This window comes from Hylobates moloch, unplaced genomic scaffold (genome assembly GCF_009828535.3).
Source record: "Hylobates moloch isolate HMO894 unplaced genomic scaffold, HMol_V3 SCAFFOLD_11, whole genome shotgun sequence".
NCBI lineage: Eukaryota > Metazoa > Chordata > Mammalia > Primates > Hylobatidae > Hylobates > Hylobates moloch.
The window spans coordinates 93,770,849-93,795,863 of record NW_026652286.1 but is presented as its reverse complement, the minus strand read 5'-3'; the positions used below and the strand labels follow the sequence as shown (position 1 = coordinate 93,795,863).

Below are 25,015 nucleotides of genomic sequence, written 5' to 3'. Positions count from 1 at the left end.
TCCACCTGCCTTGGCTTCCCAAAGTGCTAGGATTACAGGCGTGAGCCACTGTGCCCGGCCGATGGGCCTGTATTACTACGATTACTATTATTACTATATCCATTTCACAAATGTGGAAATAGAGGCTCAGAGAAGTTATGTATGTTGCCAAAAATTGACTAATAGCTGACCCTGAATTTGGACCTAAAGCTATCAACTCCAAGCCCGCACATGCTCTGTTGAGTGCTCTACTCTGAGTTGAAAGGACACTTTCCTAGACCATATGGGAGCAGAAGTCCTCAGTTCTTTCATGTTCTTTCGTCCAGTTCTATCAATGGGACAGTTGTTCTACCACGGCCAAATCGCTAACATAGCATTGACTCTTTATTTTAGCTATTGGGACTGCTCTAACGACTTGCTTAATTTTTCAATGTACTTGCAGACCATGGGTGAGCTTTGGGGAGAACAACGAAATGTGAAGCAGCTACAGAGAGGTGATGTCACTTAATGGAATATGGCCTACATTAGTTTTCCCGACTTGGATTATAGGCCCCCATCATACCCCCCAGTTGTTAACTAAATAGCAGAGACTCTTGGCAAGTCACTTAACTTCTCTGTGCTTCTAGTAATAACTACAATAAAAACAGTACCACCTGCCTAATCTATTACATGTGACAATACTATAACGACATAGATCTAGTGACTGTCTACTCCGTGTCAAGCACAGGGATAAAAGACACAGTCTTTACTTCAGGCAGCTCAATCTCTAGTAGGGGGCTGATACCAAAGTAATTCCAACGTGGTGTGTAAGTGGTTCATGCATAGGTTACAGCGGTGTCAGGAAGTAGGAGGATGACCAATTGCTGGGAGACAGCAGGAGAAATGAGGAAGGATTCACAAGGAAGGGAACACTTGAACTAGGTCTTAGGGAATAAGTAAGACCACCACCTTTTAAGGGGTGGGCAAAAGGAAAAAGCCAGTAAAGCTGGAGACGGCAACACAAGGGGAATCAAGAGAGCTGGGTGCCATGCAAGGCAAGGGAAGAGGGATTCTGAAAGAAAGTATCCCCATCATCAAGGGACACACCGAAGTCCAATAAGGCCCAGTAGATTCTCTTTGGTTTGGTCCACTTGGAGGGGTCAGACCTTTAAGCATCGGCCTTTCAGTGCAGGGGTAGGGAGGAACCAGGCTGCCCTGGGTTTCGGACCAAATCGGGAGTGAGGTGATAGAGACTGAGATCCTCTCAGCTGGATCCCCTTGGTTTGGAAGAGGAGAGGGATAGAGCAAGAGCAATAGTAATCTTCCTATTATTTTGAAATATGGCAGACACGTTCATAATTGTGGACTGGAGAAAGAGCAGGCAGAAAAAAAATACAGGGGCAAAAGAGGATAATCCTGGAGTAGCTGAGGAAAGACAGGATCAAGGAAGAGACAGCAGGAGGACTGGGGTATCTGCTGCAGCTGCAGGGTGGCTGAGCTGTGGGGAGATGTTTAGTGGGGGTTTTAATTCAGGGCTGGCCACTCCTGATTTCTTGGGAGATGGGAAGTAAAATGAAGCTGTATGCATGCAGAAGCAGAGGGGCTTGAGGAATGGGCAACCGCGTGGAAGTCCTACAAGGAGACAGGAAAGAGGCTGAGCACAGTGGACCAGGACTGGCGGGCGGTGTTGTGTTAAGGCCCCATGTGAGGCCAGACTCCACAGACTTCCAGGGGCACTGTTTGTCCTGCTGTGAGATATTTCCCCAGTGCCAATTAGAAAAGGTTTTTAGGAAGATTCAGAGTTGGGAGACTGAGATAGAGGCTAATGTAACTTAAAAAAAAAATCTAATAATGCAATTAACATGTAAGGATTTATATATCTTCCCTGGGGTGGGTTGGAAGAAGAGTGGTATAAAGTCTTATTCCTTCTTTTCAAACTGTTCAACCTGGGTAAAGTTTATATTAACCCTGTCTCTAAGCCACAGTTGGGGAATTGAACTTATTCAAAATCCCCGAGAAGGGGGATAAAATTCTTGGGTTCACATGAGTCGGGATAGCTCTAAGGATCTTTCCCTGCAAGGCAAAAACATACTCAGAATGAAAGGATTGAGGTTGTCTTTTCCATAGTAACCTGGTACTTTCACCTATTTTTCTCAACTGTATCTTAAATGATAGTTCTAGAAGGCTTTGTTGTTCACAATAATTACTAAGTAATGAAGCATTGATCCAAATCCCCTCTGCTGGGCACTGGGATTCTCTTCGCTGCACTTCCTGTGGTAAGTGTCTGAAATAACCTTACATGTGCATGAGCCTGTGAACTTCACCCCATCTGCCAACACTATCGATCGTACCCCTTTGAAAGTTTACCTCAGTTGCTTCTGAGTGTCTGAGAGTCCATAAAAACTCCAACATAGCCATAAAAATGGCCACGATTAAGCCACAAATAAGAACCACAAAGATTCCACCAATATTCTCCATTCCCAGGCCTGTAAGAAAGTGATAACAAATGAAAAATATTGTAAAAGATCAGGAAGACACAATCATTTTATCAAAAATGCTAAAATCATTTAAACAAGAACTTGAGTATTGTAGATGCTCAAGTAGACACCCATGCGTCTACTTGACATGTAGACAACCAGTCCTTGAAGATATTTAATTATTTATCTGGAAAAAATGCAGCATAGTTGAAATAAAATGGAAGAGAGAGATCTTGCCATCAATCAAGGACACTGGCAAGAAGCCTACCAAAGGGTGTCTCGGGCTGAGAGGTGAGGACCATTTAAGAAAAGGGCTCAGGCAAGCTCTGACAGCTTATAGAGAGAGACATGACACCAAAATACCTGTCAGTTCTAATAGTTTCATAAAAGTTTTACTCAACCTTCCTAACATTGTATTTATGTGATATAAAGCAACTGTTTTGACCAAACCATGGATAGAAAAAATTATATTTACCTGTCTTTGTCAGCATGTTACTAAAATACTTATTTGGAAAGTAAAACTTTTTATCCCACCAAACGAGTGGTTCACAACCAGCTGCCATCAGAACTGCCTAGAAAGCTTGCTAAAAATATTGATTCCTAGTCCTTACCCCATACCTACTCAATCAGTATCTCTGGACATGGGGCCCAGGAATTTGTATTTTTATAGAAGTTTCACAGGTGATTCTTTTCTAGTCATTCCTAAACTTAGCTTACAAATTGGTAATTTTTGAAGCATTATGCAAGTATGTAAGTTCCTGGGAGTCAGACATCGTTTCTAGTCATGTCCTCATTGCAAAGCATGATACCTGCTACACAGTATATAGTCAATAAATACTTATAGGATATGATATGGCTGTTTCATTTCCACTGTGTCAAACATTGAGTTCAGCTATGTAATTAAATGCTTTTTTTTGGCATTAGAGAAACCCAAACACAAAACACCCTGATTCAACTGGGGCCACAATCAGAAATCAAAAGGCATCTTTCATCCAGGAGGGTCTCTTGTGTCCCGTGTTTTTCAGGAATGCTTGCACATCTGAATGATCAGTCAGTAGTGTCCTCACAGAACATGGAGCCTCGTCAGTGTCAGGGCAGTCAGCTTCGCACGGCACTATGAGATGAGTCACAGGGCCAGATCAGAAATCGACGCTACCTTCTGCACTTTGGAAAGCTGGAAAAATAGCTCTATCTGGCCATTTCGGGATGCCCAGGGTTTCCTTTCCCAAAGCCCTAAGTGGATGTCTGATTTTTGTTTTTAAAATAACACAGTGCAGTAGCCGTCTCTGCCTACAACTGAAAATCTGCTTGGAATGACTCTGAGGACTCATATGATGAACACACCAAATGAACTATACACTCTGATCTGCAGGACCACAGTCAACTCCTGAGTACCTGTGTGAATGTGGGAATCCTGTATTTTGAACAATCAAAAATAGGGGCTCATTTAAAAACTCAATTCTACCTTCCAGGAGGAAGGTGCTTAAATGGACAAAAAGACCTTAAAACACCTCTATTTGGAGGCCCAATCTCACATAAAAGCAAGTAGAAGAAAGTGTACCCACATCTTATGTTAACATCTGTCCCTCTAACCTGGGCCGTTTGGGTTAGAGCCACTCTGGGAGCATCAAGAGCCACAAGAAGGAGGGGATAAAAAAGGGACACTTAAGAGGGAATGTACCAAGGAGCTGGCTGGGGTTTGTAGGCAGATACTTCGGCCCACAGATTTAGGGATGGTGAGAACTGGAGTATTAGGATGTGTATCTGTGCGACACAGATGAGTTACCTTCTCTGGCCAGCCCCTGTGGAGGGAGGCTGGGTGGACATCCCCCGTGAATGGGGAAATGACAATGGTGACATGAAGAATGGCCACCTGCTCAGGTAACTGGAGTCTCCAAGTGACTGCTGAGATTCTACAGGATGCCCCCATCACTTGGCAATCGTTGTGCTCGAGATAGAAAACAGGACAAGGGGCTGGATGCAGTGGTGCACGCCTGTAATCCTAGCACTTTGGGAGGCCAAGGCAGGCAGATCACTTGACGTCAGGAGTTCGAGACCAGCCTGGCCAACGTGGTGAAACCCTGTCTCCACTAAAAACGCAAAAATTAGCCAGGCATGGTGGCTCACACCTGTAATCCTAGCTACTCGGAAGGCTGAGACAGGAGAATCACTTGAACCCAAGAGGCGGAGGCTGCCACTTGATCCAAGATCGTGCCCGGACTCCAGCCTGGGCAACAGAGTGAGACTCCATCTCAAAAACAAAAGCAAAAAACAAAAGAAAACAGGACAAAGGCCCCCTTGCAGAGGGTCTCACATTCCTCTTGTTTCTGTAGAGAGGGTTTTCTTTCCCCTTTAGGTCTTCTTCTGCTACCTGTGCTCCAGCTGTGCCCCCGCCTCCCTATCAGTCCCCTCCCTGGTCCTCCTCCAATCTTCTCTCCACTGGCTCTCTCCCTCAGTACATCCACATACTCATGTCTCTCCCATCTTAAAGACAAAGAAATCCTCCTTACTCTCTCCAACTCTGTCTAATCCAACACTTCCCTTTCCTTCCATGGCCAAGCTTTTTGAGAGTTGTCTACATCAGAACTATTTTAAGACCTTCTAAAAGCCCTTAAAAACACTTACATTTGGAGGACCCATCTCACATAAAAGTAGAACAAAATGCACCCACATCTTATGTTAAATGCATTTAAAAATCTTTGCTTCTGATATTACTGAGTGGCAAGAAACAGTTAACTTACAATTGGCTGTGATTTCTCAACAATCATTGCACATACATACAAAAGAATGTTGCAAAGTTAAAAATCTAACCAAAAAATTATTTCTACATGTAATGAAGTTTTTACAAATATTAAATTTAAAGATTAATGAAGTTGAAACAACGTTACATTTTGGAGATATTTAATTAAACATGTCAATTTAATTTTGCAGTTTCCTTTTTGCATTCTGAAGCCAGTACTTTTTATTCAGACTTCAAACATAATTTGGACACTCAAAAAGCTTTTAAGCTCCAAGTAACTCTGTCTATGAGATCTAAAGGAGAAAATGATTCTGTTTTGAATACACTTTTGTTCTTGTGATTCAATCTTCATCCCATGCAATTTTGTCTTGCACCACTAAAACCACCCTTGCTATGGTCACCAATGAACATTTTGTTTCTAGCCTAATGGAAATTTTCTAGACCTGATCTTGCATGACCTTTGTTAGCACTTGACATTGTCAGTCACACCCCCATCTTGGCTTTTTATAAAGCCATTTCTCATCGCTCTCTTCCAATCTCCTCCATGTCTTGGCTATTACCAAGTCCTGCTGATTTGGCCTCCTAAATATTTTTCAATTTCTTACCCTTCTCTCTATTCCTCCTGCCACTTCCCTAGTTCAGGCACCCACCATGTCTTGCTTGGACTATTGCAGTAGCCTTTAAAATTATTTCCCTGCCTGTAGCTGTTTCCTCCCCAACTCCGCACGCCACAGTTGCCTCACTGATCTTTCTGAAGTACAAAATCTAACTGTGACACATTCTCAAGTAACACAGAATTGTTTATAGTTCCCAGCACACAGCATCGTTGGTCCTACCTTCCATACCTTTGCTCCTGTTAATTCCTCTGCCTGGAACCTACCCCTATTCCCCAGACACACATCTGGCTAACCTCAACCTTCGCTTTAAGACTTAGCTCAGAGGTCACTTCCTCCAGGCTGTCTTCTCTATTTTTACCTGACTTTTAGGTATACTACTTTTGTGTTTTACTAATAATACCTTGTTTATCACTATTATGCATAAAATAATACACTAGTTTATATATCTGGATTTCCCACTACACTGTGAGTTTTTTTTGAGGGGAAGAACCATGCCTTGTTCAACTCTATAACCTCACAGTCATGGTACCTGGCCCATTATAGGAGCTCAGTAAATGTTTATGGAAAGAATGAGCAGAAAGAAAGAGGATAAAGACATTCCAGATGTAGAGGGCTGCATTACCAAAAGCTCTGGACTCATATGTATTCCTTTTTAATTAAATTTGGTTTGAAATAATGGTAAAACATGACAGCCCTAGTTGAGTGCTCCGCCCTGGTTGAGTGCTCCAGCCTGGTCACAGAGGAAGATGGCCCAGACTGTACTGAGTGATGGCTAAAGGGGACTGAATATTGACATGAGCAATTCACAACATGGACCGCCTGTATTGGGTGGGGGTATTGGGAGAGTTATTAACAGGCATGTGGTCTGCACTGGAATAATTTTTATTAGATCATGGAAAGCTTTGAGGGGAGTTGAGGTTTAACAGGAGGCTGGTAGAAACCATGAGTCACTGAAACACCCCATAGTCTTTCTTTCCCAGCTTCTCGCATTTCATGGCCAGCATGTTAATCATGGGTGTTGGCTCCAGCATCCTGATTCCTGGCTGAGTGGCCTCCTCCTCATAGAAGCAAGGCTTGTATACCATTCGTGCCTTGAGGAAGTTATTGGAAAGAGGAAGCAAGAATAGATTGCTGGCAGAGTCAGAGTTGAAAAACAGATGGAGCGGGGAGTGGGAAGGGAGAGTTCGGAGAGCGCAGCAGTTCCATTTAACACTGTCATCAGTCATTCTCTAGAAGTCAAATGCCTTCCACAGCACATCGACATTCATCAGAATGGGCCCTTGATGTGAACTCCCTCCAGCCTACAAGGCCCATGCGGCACTCACAGATGCCTCAGCACTGGCAAGGGGGACTGGGAAGACATCTAGTCATCTCTTTCCTTCCCTTCTTCAGATGGGACCACACATAAGCCATGCAGGCAGATGGCTTTACAAACCGGGACTTTCTCCTGACACTTGAGTCTCTGAGGCTCAGCTCTGCCTCAGCAATCAGTTGCATTCACTGAAATAGAATCACGCTCTCCCCACAAACTCCTGGTTGGCTAAATACTAACCTTGGTGTCACCCGCAGATTGCCCACAAATATTTTGCCCACAAAATGATAGTTCACAAATACAAATGAATAATGTTCTTTGTCTCTTGAACTACAAAGGGGAATGGCACCCTACAAGAGAGCACCTGTGAAGAGATGTGAATCTCCACCCACCCACCTGCTCTTCCTTTGGTTCCGTCTGGCTAATAACCACTTCTTGGATTCAGGTCCACTCGTGTCCTAGCCCTTAAAACACTCACATATCTCCACGAACCACTGTGGAAATCTGCGACTAAAATACAGAGGGAAAGCCCCTTTTGAACAAAAAGTGAGGGAAGGCTGGGAAAAAAGGCAGAGGCCACAAAAGCCATGGAGGCAGGTGCAGAGAATCCACTTGCACAGAGAGGGGACTGACTAGTGCCACGAGATCCCAGCAAGAGACAATGTATTTGCTCTTTGACATTGGTCAACAGATCTTGACTGAAGAGCTTCCATGAGCTGGGCACTATGCTAGGTGCTGAAGCTCTGTGCTACACTGGCTCATCAAGAGCATTGGACAAGAACATGGATTCTTGGAACCATATGGCTTTCAAGCACTTTCTATTTGAGAACTATATTCACCTATAGCCATGCAAGTGTATCAAACAGTCTGATCTCCAGGGACTTATTATTGTAAATAGCAACTTTATGTGCCCAGATATAAACTGACCTACATGATCTTCCCAGAAAATTCAAAGTGATTCATCATGTTGAAATGGTAAGTTTGCCATTTCTTCTTGCATTCACCAAGGCATCTGGTGACTAGACCTAGCAGATTCTGGAGAGAATAATGGGAGGAAAGTAGGCAAAAGGGACTCAAACTAGAAGAGGGATGGGAGAGGTATTTGATAAATTTTGCAATTTATCCAAACATGAGCTATGGGAGGTTGCTTATAATCCATCAAAATATGAGCTCAAGTGCCTCATTTTTCATTTGCTATCTCATTCAATTATCATTAAAAACACCACAGAGAAGGCCCATTGTCCCCACTTTACAGTTAAAGAAACAGAAATTCAGAGAACTTAAGTTTTTCATGTTTTCATAACTAACATGAATTCTAGATCAATTTGATTCCAAAGCTAATGCTCTGTATAAATATAAAGCTGACCTTTATGAGTGTTTACTATGAGCAAAGTTAGCTGCTAAATGTTTTAACTCAATCCTTACAGTTACCCTGTGAAATGGGCACTACTCTTACCTCCATTTTTCTGACACGGAAACCAAGGTGCAGAGGAGTTAGGTAACTTGCCCAAGGTTCCACGGCTGACAAGTGGAAGTGCCCGGATCTAAACTGATGCCAGGCCCCTCCCATCTACTCCACACCACCTCTCCTAGTCACTGGGCATCCACTCATGCTGCAAGGGGGTGATTACAGACCTCAACCTGGTATCCTAATGACTGAACACATTCCTGGGATCCTCTAGAGGGACACAGGGCAGAGGTGAGGGGGTCTACATGTGAGCTACAGCTCAGCTTATAAAATCCCCTTCTGTCCTTCAGAACATGACATTGCATGTTTGAATCGATGATTTGTTGGCTTAATCTTGGCCCAGTTTCCAGACAACAGTGAGCTGAAGTCTTGACAATTCTGACCTGCTTTGTTGCAGACTCATGGGGCCACCATTTGCCTCTGTTCTGATCACAGTTTCTGGAAATCCCTCTGGAGTTTCTCTCTCTCAAAAATAGATCTAATTTGATCAGAGAGAGGCTTCCTCCACAGCATCTCTCTGAAACACTATCTAAATTCCCACATTCAGGTTTCCAGCCTTGGCTCTTTCCAGAGAAACCAGAGAACCAGGATAACCACGCTGGATCCCATGAGAAGAGAGAGGGAAGCATCCCCGGGGCCCCCTCCACTCCCATCACTCACCCCCACTCTTACTAAGATGTCTCACACTTCCATTCCCACCGTGCCAGACAGCAAACTTCCTGTTTTCCAAGGATTCTGCGAGTCAATGCCACTGGCCTCTTTTCCATTCTTGAAAGGGAACCCTGATTTTCACAGCCTGGTGGTGTATTTATGTTCCTTTGAAGCCCCATTGTGAGCTCGTGTTTTTCAAGATAAAGGTATTTAATTTCCTTGGAGTTCACCGACCACCTTTTTGTCTAGCAATTGTTCTGCAAAGACTTCAGTAATCCAATCTCCTTGAATTGGGATGCCGGCATCTGTGAGTGGCTAGTGATATTTTCTTTTTATAGCAGCTAAGTGAGAAAATAAATAAATAAGTGTTTTTTGAAAAGAAAAGGCAGAAGAAAATGAAACAGCTTGGAATGGAGCCTGTTCCTTTTTGTAATCTCCAGTTTTCCACAGGATCTGCCTTTTCGTTTTTTTAGCGAGGTAGGGAGGTGGACAGCCACCCAGCTACGGGCAGGGAGAGTCAGAGGGGCGAGGAAGCGAAGGGGTAACGTTGTGGCTCTTACCAGAGGCAAGCAAGACCTGGCGAAAGACTCGGGACTGGGGGCATCACCACAACGTTAGGATTCTTCTCTGGAATTTGGCAGTAATGTTTGAGCTGTAATATTGGATTAGAAGTGGGGTAAGCACCAGTTCCTTTTCTTTGAAATTTCTCGCATTTTAATAGGATAACAAAGTAGAAAAGGATTAGGTCAGGCACCGGCGCATCGTCTGGTACATTCTAATTAAAACTGCAGCCACTCTCAGTTTCAGAGGTCTCCGAAAAACAGACCCACTCATAGTTCCTTTCACCTCTATCCCTCTCTGCCCGTTCCATATTTCTCTCCTTCCTTTAGGCACACGTGAAAGCCAACTGATTCAAATTCTAAAAAAGAAATTTAGAGCTGCTTGGGAAAGCAGGTGAAAACTACTGCCCTCTGTTCAGTCTGAGACACAGGAAAAAAATGTTCCTAGGTCTTGATTCTTGGTGAACACTTAAAGACTTAAAGCCCGGGTGTGGTGGCTCACGCCTGTGATCCTGGCACTTTGGGAGGCCGAGAGGGGCAGATCACTTGAGGTCAGGAGTTCGAGACCAGCCTGGCCAACATGGTGATATTCCCATCTCTACTAAAAATACAAAAATTAGCTGGGCGTGGTGGCATGCACCTGTAATCCCAGCTACTCAGGAGGCTGAGGCAGGAGAATCGCTTGAACCCAGGAGGTGGAGGTTGCAGTGAGTCAAGATCGTGCCATTGCACTCCAGCCTGGGTGACAGGATGAGAATCTGTCTCAAAAAAAAAAAAAAAAAAAAAAGATTTAAGGGAAGAGATCTTTGGGTCACGTCGGTCGTGTTTTTCCAAATCCCTTGAACAATGAATTATATACCATAGTAAGTTTGACAGCTAATTTACCAGAGAGACCAAGCAACGGCACCTCCCATTTCAGGCTAGTGCTTCTTACTTGGCTTGGAAGAGGTCATGTGCAGTTTCGCTTGGCCAAGAAGCCTCTTAGCCTCTCTGAGTAATGTTTGCTTGGGCTCCAGCCATGGCACAAATGGGGCCGCCACATTAAACTGGCACTAGCAGCTATGGCTGGGACAGTAGCTAAAGTCCTGGCTTTCAGAGTGATTTGCATAGCATCTCCCAGACAGCCCCACTCTGAAACATTGCCTCTTATTAATATAGCTCAACCTCTTGTTCCAAAGGATGACCGTAGAGAGACAAGTTAACACTGGCTGGCTGATAGCACCCAGAAATCTTCGGATGCATTTGGGACCTGGACAGGATGACTTCCACTGTTTATTTTCCCTTTCATCTGCTCAGTTCTCGTCTTCATGCCAGGGAACATTTGGTCCCAAAGTGCGGTGGAGAGAGACCTCCTGTTCACTTCTTTCCATCTTTCCTGGAAGCCTGATCTCCCTTTCTGCTCCCCTCTCCCTCCATCCTGAACTCTATTGTCAGCACAGCCTTCCAAAAACTGTGGAACCATCTAAACCTCTGTGGATGCAGAACTGTTTCCAAGGCCAACAACTGCAACAATTATAACTTTATATTTCTATTCCACCTCCAACATCCATTTCCACCACATGGCCAAAAACATAGAGAATTTTCAGTCATTTCATGTTTAAATTCACTTAAATCCAGTGTCTTCTCCATTCCCTCTTCTTCCTGGGATGTATTTCAGGTTTGCGGTTGTGTCATTGTATTGGGGTGGGGATGGGTGTCTGGTCTTATGCCGTAGTCCACTTAGATTTCCAATATCTTTGTCTGGAGTTAAAGAAAACTCAGGCCTTTCACTGGGCCCTCTGCCTTGGGTCCCTATGCACCGCCTCTTATGTCCCCCACTTCACTAAGGCATGGCACATATTTCTGGGGTTTGCCAAACTCCAGAAATATGCGTCATGCCACGGTATAAACCCATTACACAGCCAAACTCTCCAGATGCGAATTCTTCTCTGCTCCACATGTACCACCCACAGCCCCTGCACAAGTAAAAATCTCTTTAGAACTCTTGGAATATCCAGCTAATTCTGGGAGTTATATCTGCCATTCTCCAGCTCCCAGGAGGGCAGGGACCAACCCCATTGTAACATGTCCTTTTCTGCTCAGAAGCTCCTGTCCTGGCCAGGGCATCCTTTTATCTGATTTGCAGACTTGGTGGCCTGGTTGGCCTGGTTCTTCTATTTCTTTCTCTTTTTTTTTCACTCTAACTTCTAGCATTAACTTTTTGCCCAGATCCTATTAGGAATTGACCTTCTATATTCCAAAATACTTCTCTAGCAAATCAAAAACCTTGTTCTCCAAGGACATTATTTCTGCTGTGAGCTTTAAGAACTTATTTTGGAACTTAAAGCCAATAATTTGACTTGATTTCTCCCGAGGCAATAACTATCCCCTGGGACCATGAATGCCGCCAAGAGCTCAGAATTCCGTCCCACCCCACCAGCTTTCCTTGTGCCACATCTCACCCCAGAACCTTTGAAGGCTACTGTCAATTCTCCCAAACCCAGTCCAGGGCACTGTTGGTGTGCCAAGGAGTCTGGCAAAGCTGTGGCATGATGATGCGGCATCTTCCTGGGACACTGATTTTACTTAGGGTTTGGGTGGGAAAACACATTCTTACATTAAATAAATATGCCTGTATTACAGAGTAAGATGCAAAATTCACATGTATTTTTAGGACAGAACAGAAGACTTCCAGGAAATTCCGAACAAGTGGGCTGCTTTAGACAATGTCCTAGATCCCCAACAGCTCCCATTTAGTCTCCTCTGCTTTTGGTTCCTCCTGTGAAAAAGCGTGAGACAGATTGGTTGCAGTCCAAGTACTTTTACCCGGTTTTCAACAATCTCTTAAGACCAACCTCATCCTACCTATTCAAACCGAGTTCTCAGTGTAACACCTGTGCCTCACAACAGTCCTAAAGCAGCGATTCCTAAGGGATGCTTCCAAGTCCAGCCCATGTGCCCTTAAAACCTTCCCTGACCATTCCACAGAATTCATCACTTCCTCTTCTGGGCTTCCAGACATTCTCTTTATACCGCTATTAAAACCCTCCCACACTGCAACCATTACAGCAACTATCTGTGCCTCTCTCTAGCTTCTAAGCCTCTTAAGGGCAAGGCCAGGTTGTATTCCTTTTGGTAATTTCAGAGCCTCGCACAGTGCCTGGTACACAGTAGTTTACCATGCTGTTTGTTGGCAGCAACAAGAACTACATGAATACTTTCCATTGCAACACTTGGGGTGCTGGGCACCCGTTTGAAAGGAAACAATCATAAGATAAGGCTTTCCAGACTTTTCCTCCTCCAAAGTCAGGAGGACTTTGAGACGCTTGCTCATTCACTTGTTCATTTATCTATTTATTTGTTGTTCATTGTTTCATCAAATACTGATGGCAGGTGATGTTCTGGGCATTGGGACACAAAAATTAATAAGACACAGTCCCTGTCCTTGAGTTGCTTATTGTCTATGGGGGGGAATAATGTCAACAGACAGAAAATATATGTCTTAAGTGTTGATTTTTGAAGAGCCCTTCAGCCTTAGGGAGAATGGATGGATGGGCACATTCGCAGCTTGGGGACACTACTCAAATCTCTCATTGTGCCTTAATTGCTTGTTCAGGCCTAGATTTTGGAATAAAATTCATTGCCATAAACTTTGCTGAATGCTTAACATGATTTATCTTATTCAACCTTCACAACAGCCCTGGGAGGTGGCCATGCTATTATTACCTCTATTTTCCAGAGAAGGAAACTGAGGCTCAAAGATGTTTCAGAGTGTCTACTATCACAAGGGCATCTACGGAGTGGAGTTCATTTGACCCAATGTCCATTCAAAACCTATCAAAACTGCCGCGGGGAAGAGAACCACCCTAGTGACTATCAGTAGAACAAACACGTATGCAGGAGGGTAAACATTTCATGAGCTCCATTCTTAAGAGGTAGGTGGGGAGGGATGAACAAAAGAAAGGGTCCTTGGACTTTGAGTGAGATCTGGAATGGGAGAGATGGTCTAACTCAAGGTCCATGAGTGGAGACTGCAAGGCACCGAGATCCTGGATCCCTTTCCCAGAGCTTGCCAATGGGGCTGCCCTCTGCTCCTCCACTAAGTACACAAAGCAGGAGGTCCTGGGGCTGGATTTAGGGTTCAGGGAGGAAAAGGGGAACTGGAAAGATGCGATCAACTCAGTAGCAAGTCTAAAGGGGAAACAAAGCTCAAGAGATCAAATGGAATAGGGTTGAAAAATGAAAGAAAAGCAGGAAATCCCAGACTAGTAAGGAGGAGGAGAGGAGAGAGACTTGGAGCTGACCAGAGCTTGCGGCCTGGACCTGATGGGTCAACGACAGGATCCTTTGGAGGGTCCCTGCACTGCCCCTGGCCACTCCTGTGTGGCTCCAGCCTCCCTCTTCTCCAGCACCTCTGCACCATTGCACGCCTTCTGTCAGCTGTTCAGAGGAACAACTGAGTGTGAGCGGACAGCTCCTGGTGCGAGGGCTATCTGGGAAAGTAACTCCAAGCACAGTCTCATGAGTCACATTAGCATGACCCAGGAAAACACAACAATTGGTAGCTTCCGACAGCTAGCAGCAGTTTTCATCACACATCCCACAAACACTGAGTAACTACTATGTGCCTGGCTCTGTTGGGGAGGCTAGGACCACAGAAGCAAATGAGACTGGGTCTGGGTCTAAGGTGCCAGCAGCTGAGTAGAGGAAACCAAGATTGCAGCATAGTGCATTGAGTGCTCTGTCCAAAGTCACAGAAGGCCCTCAACCCACTGTGGTGAGGGGAGAGGGAGATCAAGGGTTTCTAGGAAGAAAGATACCTAGACATTTCTTGTATTTCACTTATCAATCAGAGGAAGGATTGATAAGCAGAAGGTCCTTCTGCTCTAGGCCCCAGGTTCACCTCTCCATTTCCACTTTAGAAAGCTCCAGAGCACAATACCACTGCTGTTTCCCTGCAGATGGAGGAGAGATGGTGCTCTTTCCCGCCATCTTTTAGCTCATTGTTATCATACAGCAACATTAACATATGCTGACAATCATCCAACTTTATTTTAGCTATTCCAGGTCCGGCCACATGTTTCCAATCCATGTGTCTTCTTTTGGGGGAGGGAGTGGAGGAGCATTTTGCTACCCACACCTTCCCTAGTACAAACCCATTACACAACCCAACTCCCAAATGTGAATTCTTCTCTGTTCCACATGGACCACCCAGCACCCCTGCACACAGCCCTGCCCACTGCGCTGACTTCTGCCCCACATCCATCTTCAAGGTGCATATCTGCCTGCAATGCCCTCCTCCCATGGTGTCGACCTATTCAGGTCCTGGACATTTTCAAAATCTAGTTCATTCTATCCAATCCACAAAAGTGTCTTGACACTTTTTTCTGCATCTCCCCCCTTTTCTTTTACTCTGAACAAGCAGAAGTAATCTCCACATTTCACCCCCCAGTATTTAACTGTAATTTGGCAAGTGTCAAGAATTGTTTGCTAACCACTTCAAGTAAGTTAATTTTGTTTCCAGAAGTCATTTTAAGATGCTTGCTGGTAAGCCTGTAGAGCTTTCTTATTCCCAGGAGTGTGAAGTGATGTGCTGGGACTCCTCACTGTCACTCAACATATCCCTGTTGATGGAATGGCTGGCTGACCCTTGAAAGTAACTCCTCTGCAGGCAGCTGATGGAATCAGACTGCCCTGAAGTTCTGAGAGCAGCAGAGCATGGTGCTAGGGTGCACATCAGTCACAGCTATGATACACTGGGCCCAGGGATGAGCCGAGCTCTGTGCTTTTTCACTCTCCCTTCACAGCAGCCCTATAGTGTGTTACTTACTGAACTCATTTAACAGATAAAGGAATGAGGGCTCAGTGCTGTTAACTAATGTGCTGAAACTCACAGACTTGCAATTGGTAGAGACAAGACTGAAATGAGGTCGGCCCAGGCCCTGTGTCCATTCATGTCCACTGCTTTCCCCATGGTCAGCTCTGGACTTTGGGGAGCGAAGAGCCAAGAAGTGTGTGGCCTCACTCAGTTCCTCTGAGGGCAGCATTTCCTTTAAATTATAAAAAATACTTGCTCCACATATCCATGTTCTTGAGACCTCTTCTTGCAAGACAGAGACCCACATATAGACACTGAGAATCACATAGTTATTCATTCACTGTCTCATCAGGGACAATCATTCATGCTGAGCAGAAAAGACAAGCACATGATATCCTTCATTCTACTCCTCAGCTGTCTTCCTCGGGCAGAGCGTGGACAGGTAAATCTGTTGCATATTTTAACAAGGCTGCAGTAGATGGAATAGTAGATATGGTACATGACCATATGATTTATTGTCTAAACCAGGCCACTTTGAGAATGAACGCTGTCTAGAAATAATTTATAGGCATTAACTGATCTACAATAGATAGAAACGAGACTATACTATCCTGGGCAAACTAGGGTAAGTGTTCCCCTACAGAAAATCCTGGGTGCTCAGGGACCCTCAACACTTCTTAGCCATACATCTCAGTAAGTGACTGCTTTCTATTCAGCCTAATTTAACATTTGCTCATTCATTCGATCAAATATCCACATGTCCGGCTCTTTGGGCAGCCCTGTGATGACCAACCCTGCCCGCATGAAACTTACATTCTAGTAGAGGAAGTGGAAAGTAAACAAATACATAAGAAATACAATATCAGGTAGCGATGAGGTCTGAGAAGGGAAACAAGGTGGGATTAAGGTGATGGAGAGAAATGTGTAGGGTGGGAGTGAAGAGCTCTTCGAGGGGAGGCCAGGAGGAGGGAACAGGTGCACAGGCCCTGGGGTGGAAGAGCCAGATGGGAGGCTTGGGGACCACAGAGAAGAGAGGAAGACTGAAGGGGAACGGATCACATAGGGCCCTGAATTTTATTCCCAGTGGGATGGGAAACCATTGGGAGGTTTGTGCGGGGGAATGCTGCCATCGAGTTTGCATTTTTAAAGAGGATCACTCTGGCTAGTAGCGGAGAATATACTGTAGACACACAAGAATGGGAAACTGAAACCAGGAGACTGTGAATGCACAGGTGTGAGATGATGGGCCAGGGTAGAAGCCATGGTGCTAGGGGTCAGAGGCAGCTGGGTTCAAGAAACATCACGGAGGCAGAGCCTCTAGGACTTGGGAGCCGGGTGGACACCGGGTGCCTGTGATATGCAAGACCCTGGGACAGACTTGATCCCCCGCCAGCCCAGTTTATACCTAGGTTCCTTCCAAGGCCGTTCTCAATGGGTCCTAGAAGTCATTATGTGTACCTGGAATTTGAACACGAGAAACAAGCTACTCTGGTCCTCTAGGGCAGAAGGAGGATGGCCCTGAACGTCCTTACCTTTAGCTCTGTGATCTTCCTCCTTGGGGCACTTCCCTCCTTCCCACCATTTGCGCTTCAGGATCTCCAGGCGGTTGTTCTCCTGCAGCTGGAGAATGGCCAGATCAAACTCGTCCCGAAAAACCGAGCCTGCGGGGGTCACAGGAGAGGCCAGGACACAGGTTGTGAATGCCCTGTTAGGTGTCACTCTGCTCCCCTTCCCGGCACACCTCCTGGCCACCCTGCCTGCTTTCACCTCGAGAGGGGATAGACCGATGCAGCGGGTGTGGCGAGCCCATTGGGCCACTGCTGTCTACTCCATTAGGGCTCCCCCAGGAGAGCAGGGACTTCTGGCTTCATGCAGGGTTCTCAGGCTTTTCTGCTTCCCTTCTCTCCATGCTGACTGGCACGTCCAGCCCATGGCCAAACACCCCAAGATGGGTCAAGAAACGGCTTTCCAGGCAGTTGTGCCATCCACCTCCCCAACCGGGCACCACCACTTTCTAAATTAAAAAGATGGTCTATCCAAGTTAAACAAGCTGCCCACCGACACACAGGACGCTGGCTGCAAAGCATCCCGTCCACCTCCAGGAGGCCAAAGGTTGTGTTTCTGTGACACAAACCTCTTAGTCAGGTGTGTCCAATTTCTACTTTATTTAAATTAATTTCTCACAGCCGGGCACGATGGCTCACACCTGTAATCCCAGCACTTTGGGAGGCCGAGATGGGCGGATCACTTGAGGCCAGAAATTCAAGACCAGCCTGGCCAATATGGTGAAACCCCATCTCTACTAAAAATACAAGAATTAGCTGGGTGTGGTGGTGCACACCTGTAGCCCCAGCTACTCAGAAGGCTGAGACAGAAGAATTGCTTGAACCTGGGAGATGGAGGTGCAGTGAGCCGAGATTGCACCACTGCACTCCAGCCTGGGCAACAGAATGTGAGACTCCGTTTCAAAAATAAATGAATTAATTTCTTAGGCACTCGTAACTCTCACTACATTACACCTGACAACTGCTTATCCAGAGAAGTCACCAATCAATGAGAGAAGAGCCACTCCAGAGTGTTAGAATCAGGTCACCAGGTGTCCCCCACCCTCAGCGCTGCCTGCTGAGCACATGAGAACCCACTGTCTGTCCATCACCCTGTTTCTCCCATTCCTCCTTCCCTCCTCAAAAGAAGGCTTTTTTTCTGTTCACTACCATTCTTTTTAAATTTTTCTAATGCAATTTTGTCAAGGAGCTTTGGTTCTAGAATTTAGGTTTAATCACAAAAACAGGCTTAAATGAAACCATGTTAAGCTCAATGTCCCAGCAAAGGCTGAGGCCTGAGATTATTAAGAAAAAGCTGCCAAGAGGCTGGAAAACAACTAAGCTGCCCAGTTTCCTTGCCCAAACTCTATGAAGGCTGGATGTGGACAGATGCCCCAGATGAGAAAGGCTACCGTGAAGGATCAGACAGAAGCTTGGAACAAACAGATGAGTGCTTGTCAAATTTTCATGTGCATTGCAATCACCTGGGGGTTTCGCTGAACTGCAGAATCTGATTCAGTAAACCTGGGGTGGGGCCTGAGAGGCTGCATTTCCAACAAGCCCCAAGGTGATGTCCATGCTGTTGGGCCATGGACCACACTTTAAGAGGCAACGAACTAGAACATCTCCCAGATCTCTTCCAACTGTGAAAGCCCACGGCTCCACAGTAGAACCTTCCCTACTATAGACACAACTATGCTTGGACGCCCAAACCCCAAGCCTGCAGCACTGGATGTGTGTATGTGATTTGGGCAAACACCAGCAGAGCTTCATGTAGAGTAAGTACTTATTACACATCTTACACATTGTTGGACCCGAACCGCAAGCCTGCAGCACTGAATGTGTGCAAGTGATATGGGCAAACACCAGCAGAGCTTCAAGTACGGTAAGTACTTATTACACATCTGCAGTGAATGGACACATGAACGAGTTGTCTAACAGACGTTGTTAGGTGGTGAGACTAATGAACATTCCAGGTTTAGAGAGAACTGTCTAGCCCAGCAAAGCATTTCAAGCAGTTTCAAGACATATTCAACCCAACCTCATAACACACCAGGGGCCACATGAAAGGCCTATTCTGCTTACTCCTTGGTTACCTACTTAGTTCCTAAGCCACCTGATTAATTTTCCATCTTGTTCCTTGTTCTGTCTCTCTTAATTTTCCTGGGTCCAACCACACTGCTTATTCCATAGTTAGGCTCTTACATTCCACTTAAGAATGATATACATGCCTGCATCTCCTGGGCATACTCCCAGCTGAACCTAAATCCTGACTCATCAATGAACTGTGTAATGTTCTTTCCAGCCTCATATGGGAAGCTGGGCTAGCTCAGAGTAGACCTTCCCACCTATCCTGTCCTTTCTAGCTGATAGGACCCATTGGCAACATGGTCTGGTAAATGAATTACTGGACTGGAGACAAGCATCCTAAGCTCACACCCAGCTTCTCTACCTATTCTGTGACCTTGGACAAGTAATCTGTCTGCTCTGAATCTGAGTTCTGTCCTCTATAGGATGAGAATAACCACATCTATCTTGCAGGGGGGACTATGAAGTGAGATAACATGTGAAAACAGTGTCATGTCAGACATAGAGCAAACACATTGCCTTCCACTTTTCCTTGGTTATTGATGAAAATGTCTAGAGTTGCAGTCTGTCTTACCCCAACTCTCCATAGTTTTGTTCCATGAAAGCTTTGGAAGCATTTGAAATTTAGGTCGAATTTGTTAAATTGCTAGAGTATCATCAAGGTGTGCCTTAAATTCATTTTGCAGTTCACGCCTCCATCTTGAAACAAAATGTCAGTGAGTATATCTCTCAAAGGGGTCCATAATCCATATTATTAGTGGACACCAATGAGATATAACAGCATATAGAGGGTGTGCAGGTTTATGAGTACCCAGAGTGAAGCCTCCAGTTCACAGTTCACAGAACTCCTAGTGCCATGATTTACAGAGTTCAGGGATGAACCATATTATTACCTATGTTCATTTTCTTTGTTTCTGATCAGAATTTAAGTCATTTGCCTTTGTCAAATAGCAGTGGCTCATGCCTGCAATCCCAGCACTTTGGGAGGCCTAGGTGGGTGGATCACCTGAGGTCAGGAGTTCAAGACCAGCCTGGCCAACGTGGTGAAACCCCATCTCTACTAAAAATACAAAAATTAGCTGGGTGTGGTAGTGCACGTCTGTAGTCCCAGCTACTCGGGAGGCTGAGGTACGAGAATCACTTGAACTGGGAGGCGGAGGTTGCAGTGAGCCTAGACAGTGCCACTGCACTCCAGCCTGGGCTACAGAGTGAGGGTCCATCTCATAAATAAATAAATAAATAAATAAATAAATAAATAAATAAATAAATAAAACATAGGAAACCATGGAAGAGATGAGAAGAACACTAATATCCCCCAAGGCAGGCTCAGTGTGAGACACTGAGGTAAGGCACCTAACTAGATTATCAGGTTTAATCCTCCCAACCCCATAAGGTAGGTATTAGAAACCTAATTTTATGAATTAGATAATTGAGGCTAAAGAATGCATCTAAGGTACCACAGCCAGTAACCAGAACACATCCCGGGGTCTGCCTGACTCCGAGCCCGTGCTCTTTACACCCCACAGGTGTGAGTGAATCCTGCAATTTACAGAGTTTTGAGCTAAGGTAAAGATCAACAGCAGGGATGTGTACTGTAACTACAAAGATGAGCATACCACATACCCATTTTCTCCCAGAGTCTGATGGCCTCGATTCCTGCTTCTTCCCCTGTTGCCTTGTACAAGAAGACCCTCATACAAGCACAACCCTCAACAGCACCGGCTCTCTATGGTGTGTGTGGAGGGGGAAGGGTGCATGTCAGAAGCGGCTGGCGGAACATTCAGATCCCCTTCACAATCACCACAGCAGCTAAACATGTTCTCTCCTCATCTTCTTGGGGAGGTTCTGTTAGTAGGGGAAGGCCCAAAGTCCAAAGTGTGAATGTCCTTTTAAAAAGCACAGCTAGGATACCTTTCTGGAAGCCAAACATCTCTATCCTCCTATTAATAGAACAAGACGGGGTGACACTCAGTCAGCAGGCTGAACACTAGAGCGTTACTGCCCCTTCTCAATGACCCACACCGACCTACCATAGGTGGATCAGTGAAATCCACAAATAATTTGAAAGCCATTCGATCTAATCATGGCCGTCTCCTTTAGAAGTAAACTTTTCACTGGTGATGCTAACAAATAGCAAAATTAACTGACTTGAATTTTACCATCTCATCCTTCTTCCCACTGCTAGTAGAGATAGCAATCAACAGAGAAATGGCCAAGGGGAAGCAAGCAAGAAGAGGAACAAAAGGCCTAAATACACACCAAAGACGTTAACATACCCTTTAGTAATTAGCATTAGCCCTTTAAATTAGTCAATTAATCAATCAGTAACTAATCAACTAGCTCTTTAATAATCAAGGATTGAGCACTGGTCGTTGATTAAAGGAAATATGTGTGTTTGCTTTTAAAAAAAAAACTTTAGAATGCCCACCTAAAGTCACTGTTAAACTGGTTCTAGCAACAGGGGGTACTGAATTCAATGCTGCATTCAGTGGTTTGAGCTACCCTGACCCTGTCTGGACAAAGCTACCCAAAGAGGCTGTTCCTCTCCCGCATACCGACTGGCATGCCAATCCCATAGCCCTTGGTGTCCAGCAGGCCCCCAATCTGAGTGAGGTTGCAGTTTCGCTGCCGATAGTACTCGTTCATGGTGGATTCCAGGAGGAAGGCATAGTTGGAATTCAACACCCTGGCGATTCCCTCCTCTGTGCTCTTCACGAACACGCTGGGCTGCTTGGAATACATGTAATTCCACATGCGTTGGTAGGTCTGGTAGCGGGAATTCTGGGAAAAGAACAAAAGGAAGCAGGATTGGGAAAAGAGGAAAGAAACGTTGGTTTAAAAAGAGAGGGACTCAAAGTGCACCTTAAGATGCCGGCCCTTCTGCTTCTCCACCCGCTGATCACAGTCAAGAACCTTTGCCCTTTCTGTCTCTCAACACAAGATGTTCACTGTCACTGTGTAATGGCAGAAGAGGGAGTTGTGCCTTTGATACGTTTTATAGAAAGATGAGGAAGCAACAGGGCACTAAGGTCCTGATTTCCCCATTGGTAATTGGTTTTGCCTCATCTACCCTCAAGAGCTCTTCTACTGCCAACCTCCATTTCCGGTAGAACTGAAATTCTGGTTGGGTACCTTCATTGTCCCTCAATTTGGGGCAGTGAACTTAAGGTCATTTAGGACTATACAGAGATACCCTTTGAAGAAGCAGTTTCACTATTTTCTATCCACCCTAAACCAATTGATCAATCACATATCCAATGCTGGCTGCTGTTTTACAAATAATAACAAGTCAGAGAACTCTGGGGGTCTATCCAAACCCTGTGTTTGCATGATGACTTCACTGTTCTCTGTGCCAGTAAGCACTGAGACTTGCCTGGAAAACAGAAAGCTGAAGGCACTGGACTCGTTTCATGCGAAAATGAACTTCTTGGATATTAGGTTGGTTAGACACCTTTTAACCCCAGGGGAAACCTGCTTTCCAAGAGAGCTTAAGGCATATGAAAACCACTATTCCATCTGGTCTGGCTGTCAGGCTTGGCGATCAATCAGTTTGCCTGAGAGCGAACACATCGCTGTGGCAGGGCTTTCTCCTGAGCCTTGCAAGGGAAACTCAAAGAAGCCAACAGGGTCCCTATCTGATACCTATCAAGTCTGGAATCAGTGAAGCCAGTTCGTCTTAAGCTGGTGTTCCTCAAACTTCAGTCATTCGTGTGTGAATCTTGCTCTGTCTAAATACTACCTATACGATTTAAATCACTTTAAAAATGTAAATGTATGTGTTACCCCCATTCTATGCAGTAATATAAATAAAACTACAGGTTTGATTCACTGCATATATATACATTTTTCTAATGGCCAATAATATAAACATGAAACTATGGCAACTAAAAAATAGTTCCACTACATTAGACCTAAAATTGTCTCAAGTACCACCACTCTGGCACCGGCTGATATTAACGCAAAGTTCTTTTGGGACCTCATTCCAGGTGTATTTTGTGGAGCAGCAGATAAATGAGCCCCATGTGGAGCTCCAAACTATATGTTCAAAAGAGATAATGAGATGACGAGAGATGTTTTTATCTCCAGCAGACAAACATCTCAACTTTATTCTGCCCAATTCCCGATGTTGGTGAGCAACCAAATGGGGTTTACTTGGAAGAAGGTCATGCTGGAGCCTCCGTGAATTGTGCCATATTCAATGGCGGTCTGGTCAGCCAGGTCATCCACTGACTCAATGGGCACATCCATGCGCTGCACGGTCAGGAAGGCTGCCAGGTTGGCCGTGTAGGATGAGATGATGATCAGCGTGAATGCCCACCTATGTAGGAAAAGATGAGGAAGTCATCATTGCCCGGGCACCCCCTGGAGTGTTGGCCCCCGACCCCAGTCCTGCTGTGACATGGGAGAGACCAGGCATCTTTATTCTGAAAGAGCTTTCAGCCTAGTGGGGGAAGAGAAAGGAGGCAGGGCATATGATGTCAACAGAAATGAATCGCGTTTGTGAGCACTGCCTGGAAGAAGACAGTTGATTTGTTTTTCTTATTTCCTAAAGGAGATGATTATTGGGTTATTATTCAAAAGAGGTGTAGTCCATGCACATGAGACAGTTTTGGAGACTGAGAAATGAGCTAGTGAATGAGCTGCGGGTGCCAGCTACAAGGGCTCTGTTCAGAGCTAGAGCAGGATGGCTTCCTTGCCTCCTCGTGCTGAAGCCAACCTTCAAATGTGCATCGCCAGGCACTGAGCATCTACCACGAGCTACATCCACTATGTCACTTAATCCCTACAGCTCAGGGAAGCAAAATTCTTATCCCAGTTTTACAGGTGAGGAAATTGAGGCTCAGAGAAGTGAAGCAACCTGCCAAGTAACACGTTTGTTTTTTTTTTTTTTAGATGGAGTCTCGCTCTGTTGCCAGGCTGGAGTGCAGTGGCGCGATCTCGGCTCACTGCAACCTCCACCTCCTGGATTCAAGCGATTCTCCTGACTCAGCCTCCTGAGTAGCTGAAACTATAGGCATGCGCCACCACGCCCAGCAAATTTTTGTATTTTTAGTAGAGACGGGGTTTCACTGTGTTGGCCAGGATTGTCTCCATCTCTTGATCTTGTGATTCACCTGCCTCGGCCTCCCAAAGTGCTGGGATTACAGGCGTGAGCCACCACGCCTGGCCGATAAATTCTTTTTTTTTTTTGGAGACAGAGTCTCGCTCTGTCATCCAGGCTGGAATGCAGTGGCTTAATCAGGGCTCAATGCAACCTCAACTCCCGGGCTCAAGTGGTCTCCCTGCCTGAGCCTCCCAAAGTACTGGGATTATAGGCATGAGCCCCTGTGCCAGCTGATAAATTTGTATTTTAAAACCAGTTCTGTAAATTGTAACAATAGAAAATCTTTAATAAAGACTACCTGGTGAAAAGCACCTTTGAACTGCTGAAAGGCTGGAATTAGAAAATACTCTTATAATGGTCATGCTATTTCAAATTAGAAGATTGTTTTACTGAGTAGACAGAACTCATTTAAAATTAGAATAATTTAGCAGCTCAGGCAGCAGATATGCTAAGTCCATTAAAAACTATGTGTTCATTTTAGTAGGTTAAACAAGCCTTCTCCCATCTGGTCAACAGTATGGATCTACATCCCAATCCCAAGGGGCTCAAAGATAGATCTAAGCACAGTTTGGGATGGAGAATCACAAATTCTGAATCAGTGGAGCCTGAGTTCATGAGGCTTTATCCATTATAGAGACACTGACGATGAATGCATAGTGATTAACACACAGAACTTGGCAACTTGCCGCTGCTGGGTAG

General features: G+C 45.2%; 1 protein-coding gene across 3 annotated transcripts in view; it reads right to left on the bottom strand.

The window, feature by feature from the left end:
• GRIK4 (glutamate ionotropic receptor kainate type subunit 4) overlaps positions 1–25,015 on the bottom strand; it is a 483,112-nt gene that overhangs the window by 4,344 nt on the left and 453,753 nt on the right. For all 3 annotated transcript variants that reach the window (XM_032167730.2, XM_058446675.1, XM_058446676.1), the window contains 4 exons: positions 23,365–23,530; positions 21,768–21,993; positions 17,113–17,241; positions 2,326–2,444 (listed from right to left, as the gene is read on the bottom strand). In XM_032167730.2, coding sequence (XP_032023621.1) covers positions 2,326–2,444; positions 17,113–17,241; positions 21,768–21,993; positions 23,365–23,530 — 640 coding nt within the window. The remainder of the gene's footprint in view (positions 1–2,325; positions 2,445–17,112; positions 17,242–21,767; positions 21,994–23,364; positions 23,531–25,015) is intronic.